The sequence below is a fragment of the Mirounga leonina genome, unplaced genomic scaffold, assembly GCF_011800145.1.
Source record: "Mirounga leonina isolate KUSES-001 unplaced genomic scaffold, KU_Mleo_1.0 Mir_101664, whole genome shotgun sequence".
NCBI classification, from domain to species: domain Eukaryota; kingdom Metazoa; phylum Chordata; class Mammalia; order Carnivora; family Phocidae; genus Mirounga; species Mirounga leonina.
The window spans coordinates 11,014,501-11,025,407 of NW_023270175.1; the positions used below are offsets into that span (position 1 = coordinate 11,014,501).

General features: G+C 48.5%; 1 protein-coding gene across 1 annotated transcript; it reads left to right on the top strand.

Moving 5' to 3' along the window:
• The first annotated feature begins 7,451 nt into the window (after positions 1 to 7,451).
• SLC25A5 (solute carrier family 25 member 5) lies at positions 7,452 to 10,329 on the top strand. Its single transcript, XM_035007828.1, has 4 exons — positions 7,452 to 7,640; positions 8,688 to 9,174; positions 9,399 to 9,539; positions 9,926 to 10,329. Exons 1-4 carry the CDS (start codon positions 7,530 to 7,532, stop codon positions 10,081 to 10,083), a joined length of 897 nt encoding a protein of 298 aa, XP_034863719.1. The 5' UTR covers positions 7,452 to 7,529; the 3' UTR covers positions 10,084 to 10,329.
• The last annotated feature ends 578 nt before the right edge of the window (positions 10,330 to 10,907 follow it).

A 10,907-nucleotide genomic window follows, 5' to 3' on the forward strand; every position in this document is an offset into this window, starting at 1 on the left:
TTATATACATACATCAAGTGAGAGAAGGCAGAACCCCCAAAAAAGGGGTACATACTGTATGATTCTATTTCTTCATTTTTTAGAGAGAGTGTGTGCACGAGCAGGGTAGGGGGGCGTAGAGGGAGAGGGGGAGAGAGAGAGAATCACGCAGGCTCCACGCCCAGTGCAGAGCCTGACACGGGGCTTAGGCTTGATCTCACAACCCTGAGATCATGACCTGAGCCGAAATCAAGAGTCAGACACTTAACCGACTGAGCCACCAAGGCGCCCCAACCATTTATTCTTTTAAAGTTTATTTTGTTTAGTAATCTTTACAACCAATGTGGGGCTCAAACCCACAATCCTGAGATCAAGAGTCACGTGCTCTTCCAACTGAACCAGCCAGGCTGCCCCTGTATGATTCCGTTTTATATGCAATTCTAGGAAAATGGAAACTACAGTGACAGAAAGCAGATCAGTGGTTGTTTGGGGAAAGAGGGAGAACTTTTAGTGTGGTTACGGGAACATTCACTATCTTAATTGTAATGGTTTCATAGATGTACACATATGTAAAAAAACTGATCAAATTGTATACTCTAAATAAGTACAGTTTTATTGTATGACGATTACACCTCAATAAGATTGTTTTGCTTTTTTGTCTTAAGCAGCTGCCCCAGGGCTAGAATCCAGCAAATGCTTTCTAAGCCTGCCCAGAGTGGCTAGAAATTAAATCCCTGGGGGAGATGGGAGGGAAAAGGCTTCAAATGCTAAGCTGAGGAGTTTAGGTTTGACCCACCAACAAAGAGGGAGGAATCACTTGTTTCTTGAGCAACACAAGGGATGTGATGAAAACTGGATATGGGGGTGCCTGGGTGGCTCAGTCGGTTAAGTGTCTGCCTTCGGCTCAGGTCATGATCCCAGGGTCCTGGAAGCAAACCCCACATCTGCATCAGGCTCCCTGCTCAGCGGGGAGCCTGCTTCTCCCTCTCCCCCTCCCCCCAACACTTGCTCTGCTCTCTCTTTCAAATAATCTTAAACAAGAAAGAAAGAAAGAAAGAAAGAAAGGAAAGAAAGAAAGAAAGGAAAGAAGAAAGAAAGAAAGAAAGAAAGAAAGAAAGAAAGAAAGAAAGAAAGAAAGAAAGAAAGAAAGAAAACTGGATGTGAGCAAGACTGTTCCAGAAGCTGAAGTAGTAATGAGAGGCTAGAGACAGGAAGATTGGTTGACAAACCATGAGCATTGTTTTCTCCTCAGTAACTGCACAGCAAACACCAGGGTCTCATCACAGACTTCCATATTGCAAATGCAAGCCAGGTCACAAAACCGAGAGTGCTTTTTCTGGGTACCTCTTAGACACTCAAATCCTGCTTAAATTGTCTCTGATATGGTTACCAGATTATAGGTAGGGTCCTTGCCTGGGACTGAGAACTGGCTTACAGCCCTACTTAAGCAAAGTTGGAGTGATTTGTCCATTAAAACTCAGAGTTGGTCAACTTAAGTTAGTATTTTTCTTAGTATTTTTTTTAACCTTTTATTTATTTTTTTTAATGTGAGCTCTATGCCCATTGTGGGGCTTGAACTCCCAAACCAGAGATCAAGAATCACAGGCTCTACCGACTAAGCCAGCCAGGCCCCCAGTGTTTTAATAAAATCTAACGTGTACTGAATGCTCACTATGTACCAGACTGTTTATGCATACATTATCTCATTTAATTGTCCCTACTTCCTTCCAATGAAGGAGAGTTGGAAGAAAGGCAGGTAGGGACAAAGGGCCCGGCCCTATAAAGACGACAAAAACCTGGCTGGGTGACAGGCGCATGAGGGTTAATCAGATTAAAACAACCCACCAGCAAGCCATAAAAAACCCTAGACTTAGAAACTCCCGTGGTAACCCTCTCGGGTCCCCTCCCTCTTTGGGAGCTTTGTACTATCGCTTAATAAACATTGCTTTGCTGCCCACCGCTCTTCATCTGGTCTACCTCTTCATTCTTCGAAGCGGTGTGACCAAGAACTGCGGGCACCGAAGGAAAAGAAATCCTGTAACACTTCGAGATATAGGTACTATTATCATTACTATTTTACGCCAGAAGAAATTATAAGTTTGGAGGGTTTAAGCAACTTACCCAAGGCCTGACAGCAAGTGGTAGAACCAGTGCTGGAACTCTAGCAGTGTGTCTCCAGAGCCCACCCTCTTGACCACTGGGCTAAATTACCTCCCTCTTCCTATTTTGTCCCAGATTCCCAAACTCAGATGCTCAAAGCCATTCAAACTTATAGAGAGACAAAGGATACATAAGATACATAGATAGGTACATGAATAAGAATAAGATACATAGAATCTTAGAATCAGAAGGGTGCAGAACTCTTCCCAATCGACACAACAATCTCCTCTACAGTGTCCCTAACAAGGGGTCATTCTGCCTCAACTCTTAACATCTCCAGCGGTGAGAAGTTCCCCACATCATAAAGCAAACCATTCCACCTTTAAGTAGCTCATATTTTAGAAAGTCATCTCTTGTTCAGCTAAAGTTTACCTTCATGATACCAGCTGGTGTTGACTGTCCACACAGAATGTCTAATCGTCTTCTCCCTGACAGTCCTTCAATTATGAACACAGTTATTTTTTTTAAGTTTATTTATTTATTCAAGTAATCTCTACACCCAACATGGGGCTCGAACTCATGACCCCGAGATCAAGACTTGCATGCTCCTCCCACTGAGCCAGCCAGGCACCCCACGAACACAGTTATGATGTCCCTCCTTGACGCAAAGCTCTTTCCCAGTATCTCTCATTTGAATATTCAGCCATTTCTCATACGACACAATTTACAGGCACTTCACTTTCCTAATGCCTTCTTTGAATATGTTAGTTTGTTGATGTCCTCTAAAACATGGCATCCAGAAGTGAGCATGAATCTCTCTGGGCCGGCCAGCAGAGGCCCTGATCTGTTCACCACCATCCTCTTGGCCCAATTCAATACTCATCAGCAGTTTTTGGCATTGCCAACTCCCAGTCAACGAAGACCCTCAGTTCTTTATCACACACACTACCGTTAAGCTCTAATACCTCATCCTTAATTGTCCTGCAATAAATATAACATTAGAACCCTTTATTGTGGTCCATCCCATTTTATAAGCCTGGGTTTATTCTGGACTTTAGCCCTTCTGACTCAGTTCCTAGAGGTTTGTGATACTCTTTGGTCTTTGTCCTTGGAAGTCCAGCCCTCCTGTCATCTATATATGTACTTTTAAAATCTGAGCTCTTCAGAGAATAATCTGTAAGGACACTTACATTTATCTCTCCCTTTGTAATTTCTCATTGGAATTTTTCTAAATTGTACAGGTTTGAATTTTATCTTTGGAACCTGTTGCCCTCTTGAGCTATCTTTCTCTTTCGGTATTTGGCCAGGGCATCTATTTATCTTTTCTCTGATCTTTTTGAATTCTACCCGCACCCCCCCCCCCCCCCCCGCCAACACACACACACATTTCTTAACCTCTCTGACCATGCCCAGAATTCTTCTGCTTAACAGATCCAAATGGCATGGTCAGTGTCCCCAAGATTCTTGTCACTTTCACTTTGCTAACCAGATCTTTCTTATTTATTGTCAGGATTAAGCCCAGTTTAGCAATTTACCTCACTGCGTCTTTAGTCTTCTGAGAACTGCAATTATCAACAAGAGAGTTAAGAATGTATCCAATGTGGGGCGCCTGGGTGGCTCAGTCGGTTGAGCGACTGCCTTCGGCTCAGGTCATGGTCCCGGAGTCCTGGGATCGAGTCCCACGTCGGGCTCCCGGCTCGGCGGGGAGCCTGCTTCTCCCTCTGACCCTCTCCCTTCTCATGCTGTTTCTCTCTCTCTCTCTCTCTCTCTCAAATAAATAAATAAATAAAATCTTAAAAAAAAAAAAAAGAATGTATCCAATGCGTTGCTATCAGAATAATGAGACTTACAGCAGGTATTCGGATGGTTTATGCCTCTGATCACCATCTCTCGCCTATGTGGTGGTCTTATGAAGTATTATTCACAGCTGTTATCTAACCAGGCAGTTCCTTCTATACCTCCACGACCATGATCACTTTCATTTCTCCCTTTCATTTTCACTGAATGCTTTCCCCCCTCCAGCCAATTAATTACTGGTTATACCTTCTTGATATATTGTTACTACACTGCTGTCCTTCTCTGAAACAGGTTTCCCCTTCCTTTTCCAGACAGAAGTCCTACTCTACCAAGTTTGCACCATACCTATAAAATTGCATTTTCTTGCTTGTATTAACATTTTACATTCACTTTATTACCTATATTCTGGGTGTGTTGGTACATAGATAACTGAGGCCCAAGTATCATTTCTGACCTTCCTCCTAGTTTTTTCTTGAGAATTACTAGGCACTACCTTAGCTTTAGTTCCTCTTTCTTAATTATACATGTATTCTAAAAAGCTTCCAGAAACACAGTAGTTACTAACACAGAGCCCCCACTAATGCTTCACTGAAGGAATTTGTTTTTAATGAATTGACCAGCCATATATCACCACCAACATCATCATTATCATCATTAATATTAGTCTCTATTTTTCCTGGGCTCTTGTCCCTGGTTTCTTCTTCTCTTTTTTTATTTTTATTTTTTTTAACTTTCAGACACAAAAATTTTGCACACACACACACACAAAGTATAAAGAATTCCTAGGGGCACCTGGGTGGCTCAGTCGGTTAAGAGGATTCCTTTGGCTCAGGTCATGATCCCAGGATTCTGGGATCAAGCCCCACGTTGGGCTCCCTGCTCAGTGGGGAGTCTGCTTCTCCCTCTCCCTCTGCCTCTTGCTGCTCGCTCTCTGTCAAATAAACAAAATCTTTTTTTAAAAAAGAATTTCTAAATTTCCTTCACTCAACTTCTCCAGATGTTACCATCTTACATAACCATTGTAACTAAGAACAGTATTGGTGGACTACTGGTAACGAATCTACAGATACTCAAATTTCACCAAGAGTACCATCAATTTCCTTTTTCTGGTCCAGGGTCCAGTCCAGGATCACACATTGCATTAAGCTGTCATTCTCCTTACTCTCCTTTAATTTGTGACAGTTCTTCAGTCTTTCTTTGTCTTTTATGACCTTGACACTTTACATCTATCTGACTCCTTGAAGCATGCCTGTTCATAAGCAACTAAGAAAGCTCCCGCCCCCAGTGGATTTAGCAAATACCAAATCATGGCATGGAGTTGCTTTTGTATTTCATCTTCAATAAAACTACACTTAAGCACCCAAAGACTGAGACGGGACAAACTCTACGTCATTATTTGATCATCTTTTTGCGGTGAGATGGAAATCTGACAGAACAGTACATGTGAAAGTGCTTGAAACACCAAGAGTTTTGGAATAGAAAGCAGCAGGGACATCATGCTCAAAGGGAGTAGCAGAGGTGGCCAGTGAAAGACAGAAAAGGGGTACCTAAGTGAAGGCAAGGGGTATCATAGAGTAATTAACATTTCAATAAAAATGCATTAACCAGAACATCAAGAGTTCAAACTGGAAAGGTTTTGAATTCTACTTTGAAATGCATTCTAAAAACCACCTCCATCTCAATAAAATGCTCTGCAGATTTTTGGTTTCGCTGTTAATTCTCTCACCCGTAAAGGTAAGAGGAGGGACTATCTCTTCCAGAGAACATACTTCATCACTGAAACTCTACAGCAAGGTCGTTTCTGTATCCGGCTGCATCACCGTTATAATCAACTCATGAGAAAGGGAGCGGCTTCTCATTAACATAAGTCAAGGGTCTCAGCCAGGATCAACAAAGCTGGGTTCCAGACTGCTCTTCTTTGACCACTCTCCGTGTGTGCTCATCACTTCAGGTTGCCGGGGTTCCCGGGAAGACTCACAAATTGCAAAGCATAATTAAATGAAGGACCTCACGACGCTGGAGGAACCCTAGAATTGGGCCCTTCAATGGGCAGATCTGGAGAAGGTGGGAGAGGGCAGGAAAGGAAAGTGAGGGATACACACCGTGTGTCTTCGATGTGCCGGGCGACCTCCGGATCGGCAGCGGTTGCAGTTTACAACAGTATCATTTTTATAAACATTGTTGTGATTACTTAGACATATGATATGTGATTACACTCTCCGCTACTGTTCGGAACCTAAGAGTGCACTCAAGCTAGCAAGTAGGTTTTTAAGGACTTGTCTGGCAAATGCTTACCCACTGCAGGGATTAAGGGGCTCAGTAAGCACTTGTCCATTAACACAATAGCTGTCAATCAAATTCTATTGATTCCTCTAAAAGCTTCTGGAGTTCAGGAATCTACTCAATCCAAGAGCACTTTACTTGGCGTCCAAGGAGCTAAATGCCAACCTAGTTCACACAGCCTCTTAACCTTCCTGGTACGACCTCTTTATTTGGCTTCTGGCTAAAATAATGCCTCCACCCCCAGCCCAGTCCTTTGGCCTCTCCTCTGCCAATTCCCGGCAAGGTCTTTGTTAAATCGTTTTTGCAAACCAGAGTCTGGGGCACGCTGACAGTGTCCCAACTCTGCTGTTCCCCCAGTTTCCTCTGGCTTCACCGGGGAAGCTCCAGAGCAGTGCCAGGTCTCGGGTGAAAAGAATGAGGCTCCTGCCCTAGCACAAAATTTAAGGGGCACCAAACAACTCAGCAATCAAATCAAATCAAATGATTTTTAGTGCACCATTTCTAAAAAGTCAAAAATAAGGCCAAGGGGCGCCTGGGTGGCTCAGTCGTTAGGCGTCTGCCTTCGGCTCAGGTCATGATCCCGGGGTCCTGAGATCGAGCCCCGCATGGGGCTCCCTGCTCAGCGGGGAGTTTGCTTCTCCCTCTCCCACTCCCCCTGCTGGTGTTCCCTCTCTCGCTGTGTCTCTCTCTCTCTGTCAAATAAATAAAATCTTTAAAAAAAAAAAAAAAGTAAGGCCCAAATCCATGATGAACAGATTAATCAACATTTTAAAATAAAGACAAGACCGCACCCCGCACTCGCAGGACCCTGCCTCATCTGCCTCACCCTAATCCCAACCCTGGGGCTCCAATTCAACTTTATTTGCAGAAACGAGCGACCGGCCGTCGTTTGCCCACGTTATTTTCTTTTAAAATATTATTTATCTTAGCTTCCGAGATTTGGGGGGGGCGTCCCCTTAAATACTGCAGAGGCTTCTATCCAGGCACACCGTGACCTCACCCGCCCTCCCCACCCGCAGGCCTCTCCCAGGGTCCAGCGGCCCGGCCCCGGGTATTCCCTGGGGCCGCCGGGTCCTCGGCGCCGGGTCAGGTGCGGCGCGCGAGCGGCGCGGCGGGGAGGGTTGGCCCCGGGCCCGACTCCGACTCCGCGGCTCCGCCCCCCGCGCGCCGAGCCACTCAGCCGCCCCGCCGGCCCGCGCGCCGGGGTTCGGCGCCCGCCCAGGCCCGCCCAGGCCCGCCCCCGACGCCGGCCGCCCGGGCACCGGCTCGCCCTATATAAACCGGCCATTTGTTTCGCTCCGCCCCAGAGTCCCGGAGTCCCGGCCCGTTCCTCCCGCAGTCCCGCAGTCGCCCGTCTCATTCCTTTCAACATGACAGATGCCGCTGTGTCCTTCGCCAAGGACTTCCTGGCGGGTGGAGTGGCCGCGGCCATCTCCAAGACGGCGGTAGCGCCCATCGAGCGGGTCAAGCTGCTGCTGCAGGTACCTGCGGGGATGGGGGAGTCGGGCCCAGGAAGTGGGGGAGGGGGCGCGCAGAAAGCCTGGCTGGAGGGGGTACAGCTCCCCAGCCCTGTCGGGGGAAGCGGCCCCGTGCGGGCAGGGGTGGCCGCGGAGGCGGACCAATAGGCCAGCTCGAGGGAGCTGCTTTGGTGACCTGGAGTTCTAGAGCTAGGAAGGGGTCGGGGCGGAGGGAGGCGAGGCGGGCCAGGGCCTTGGCATCCCCGGGGCGGGGGTGGGGGGGGTGGGGGGAGGCAGCGAGCTCGGAGGGGCAGCCCGGCAGCGGCCGTCTCCCCGGGGCCTGGAGGGCGAGGGCGAAGCCTGGAAGCCGGCGCTGGAGGGAGGGACACCTGGCCGTGCCGAAGGCCTCAAGGTCGCGGCAAGGAGATAACCTCACGGGCTTGCGGAGGCCACGCGGCAGGTCGAGGGGCCGCGCAGCGGGCGGACGCTCCCTCCGCTCGCCGGGCCGGAAGCCGGCGCCGGGAAGCGCGTGCGCCTGCTGCGTCCGCCCCCGCGCAGCCGCCGCGCGTCCCCGCCGCCGCGTCCCCGCCGCGCTCTCCCGCTCCGGCTCTAGGGGGCGCGCCCGGACGGGCGGAGGGCTGCTGGCCCGGCGGGTCACCTCTAGGAGACGAGCAGGGGCGGAGCGGGAGGGAGGCGGCTCCGGAGACCCGAGGCGTAGGCCACGGTCACCAAGGTGACCGCGCCCTACGTGGGACAGGCCCAGATGCCTCAGAACCTGGGTCTGAGGTAATGACCTTTCTCCCAGGTCTAAAGGTCACGGGTCCAACCGAGGGTGCCCCCTCCCCACCCAAAGGGGTGGAGGCTCAATGCCTTCTGGGGGTGCAGAGCACTTCTCCCACGGTGACGGCCTCAGAGGGTCGGAAGGGTCCATCCTGTATGAACTAGAAGACTAGATGCGGGAAGTAGCTAACCTTAAAGCCCCGCCAGAGATTCAGGGGATCATATTCGCTTCCTTTCTCCCTTCTCCGTGGTTGTAACTCTCTCCCTCTTGGCCTCCTCCTTGTCTGTCAGGTGCAGCATGCGAGCAAGCAAATCACCGCAGATAAGCAATACAAGGGCATTATAGACTGTGTGGTTCGCATCCCCAAGGAGCAGGGAGTCCTGTCCTTCTGGCGCGGTAACCTGGCCAATGTCATCAGATACTTCCCGACCCAGGCTCTCAACTTCGCCTTCAAAGATAAATACAAGCAGATCTTCCTGGGTGGTGTGGACAAGAGAACCCAGTTTTGGCGCTACTTTGCTGGGAATCTGGCGTCAGGTGGTGCCGCTGGGGCCACGTCCTTGTGTTTTGTGTATCCTCTTGATTTTGCCCGTACCCGGCTAGCAGCCGATGTGGGCAAAGCTGGAGCTGAAAGGGAATTCAGAGGCCTCGGTGACTGCCTGGTTAAGATCTACAAATCTGATGGGATTAAGGGCCTGTACCAAGGCTTTAATGTGTCTGTGCAGGGCATTATCATCTACCGAGCTGCCTACTTCGGTATCTATGACACCGCAAAGGGTAAGTCCGCTCTGTGCTTTGAAGCTGTGTACCTTTCATCTGAGAGATCATTAATGCCGTCCGAATCTTACTGAGCCAGAGATTTTCTGTAATTGCTATAGGAAGCTACTGTCATCCCGTGCAAACTTCATGTACGGATGAGATGTTGCGGGGGCGGGGGTGTAGGAGACAACAGACCGCTAAAACTCTGCTTTCTAGTAAAAGTGTCTCTTTGCTGTTCTCAGGAATGCTTCCAGATCCCAAGAATACTCACATCTTCATCAGCTGGATGATCGCACAATCCGTCACAGCGGTTGCCGGGCTGACTTCCTACCCGTTTGACACTGTTCGCCGCCGAATGATGATGCAGTCAGGGCGCAAAGGAAGTAAGTTTCCCCTTGAGCTAAAGATAAAAAGACTGTCGGGCCCGGGACAAGCTGGGGCCACAGGCCAGCGATGCCTGGCTTTAAAGCTGCAGTCTGTTCTGGTGGCGGGCTGGGGTTGATGGTGCCTGCCTTTGAGCAGGCCCTCTGGATGCCTATGAATGAGGGTGCTTAAACGGTATTAGAGGTTAAGACCAATGAGTAGGCTCCATAGCCCTGTTCTCTGCTCAGGCGTTAATATTTCAGTGCCGCCCACGTGAATGTGTAAATGTCGGGTTTCCCGGAACTGCCATCTGCTCTTAGAGGCGAGGCTCCGGTTTTGTCTAGTAAGTCTGGGGAGGGCTTTCATCAGCCTTTAGTCCCCAACTCTGTGTCTTTACTCTTTGCAGCCGATATCATGTACACGGGCACAATAGACTGCTGGAGGAAGATCGCTCGGGATGAAGGAGGCAAGGCGTTTTTCAAGGGGGCGTGGTCCAATGTTCTCCGAGGCATGGGTGGTGCTTTTGTGCTGGTCTTGTATGATGAAATCAAGAAGTTCACATAAGTTATTTCCCAGGCTTTCCCCCACTGTGAACAGGCATGTCGTATTATATAACATATCTTGAGCATTCTTGACAGACTGTTGGCTATTTATCAATGGCAACTATTCCACTGGTTGAAAACGGGAAGCAATAATATTCATCTGACCAGTTTTCTCTTAAAGCCATTTCCATGATGACGGGACTCAATTATATTTTTTATTTCAGTCACTCCTGATAAATTTGAAGAAATAAAAAATACCTGAAATATGTTTTTGTCTGTGACTTAATTTGCATGCTTTAGTGAGTGCTACATTTGAGTAGATGCTCCATGTTGAGTAAATGCTACAGTATTTCCTGAGATGGAAAGCTTTCTTTTCAAACCCAGTCTCTAGCCCTTCACTTCTCAAAGAATACCTTGGTTGTGTGACCCATCCATATTCCCAACACAGTAGCAGAATTCAGGCCCTGTGTATCCAAAACTACGGGTCCATTGCCTGTGGATGATCATAACTGAATGAGCTTTCTCCGAAGAAAAGGACCACGTACCCACCTTTCCTCATCCTGTGGTTATTAATCAAGAAATATAAACTGAATTGTCCACTTTAAAATGGCCGTTGTGTGAATTTCATCTAAACAAGAAAAACCTTGGGGCGGTTGGGTGGCTCAGTCGGTTAAGCAGCTGCCTTTGGCTCAGGTCATGATCCCGGGGTCCTGGGATCGAACCCCATGTCCGGCTCCCTGCTCAGTGGGGAGCCTGCTTCTCCCTCTGTCTGCCGCTCCGCTTACTTGTGCTCTCTATCTGTCGAATAAATAAAATCTTCAAAAAAAATAAACAGGATAAACCTTA

Coding starts and splice junctions, on each gene's coding strand:
- SLC25A5 (XM_035007828.1), top strand. CDS start 7,530: ATGACAGATGCCGCTGTGTCCTTCGCCAAGGACTTCCTGGCGGGTGGA. Junction 9,175..9,398: donor TATCTATGACACCGCAAAGG/GTAAGTCCGCTC, acceptor TGCTGTTCTCAG/GAATGCTTCCAGATCCCAAG. Junction 9,540..9,925: donor GCAGTCAGGGCGCAAAGGAA/GTAAGTTTCCCC, acceptor TACTCTTTGCAG/CCGATATCATGTACACGGGC.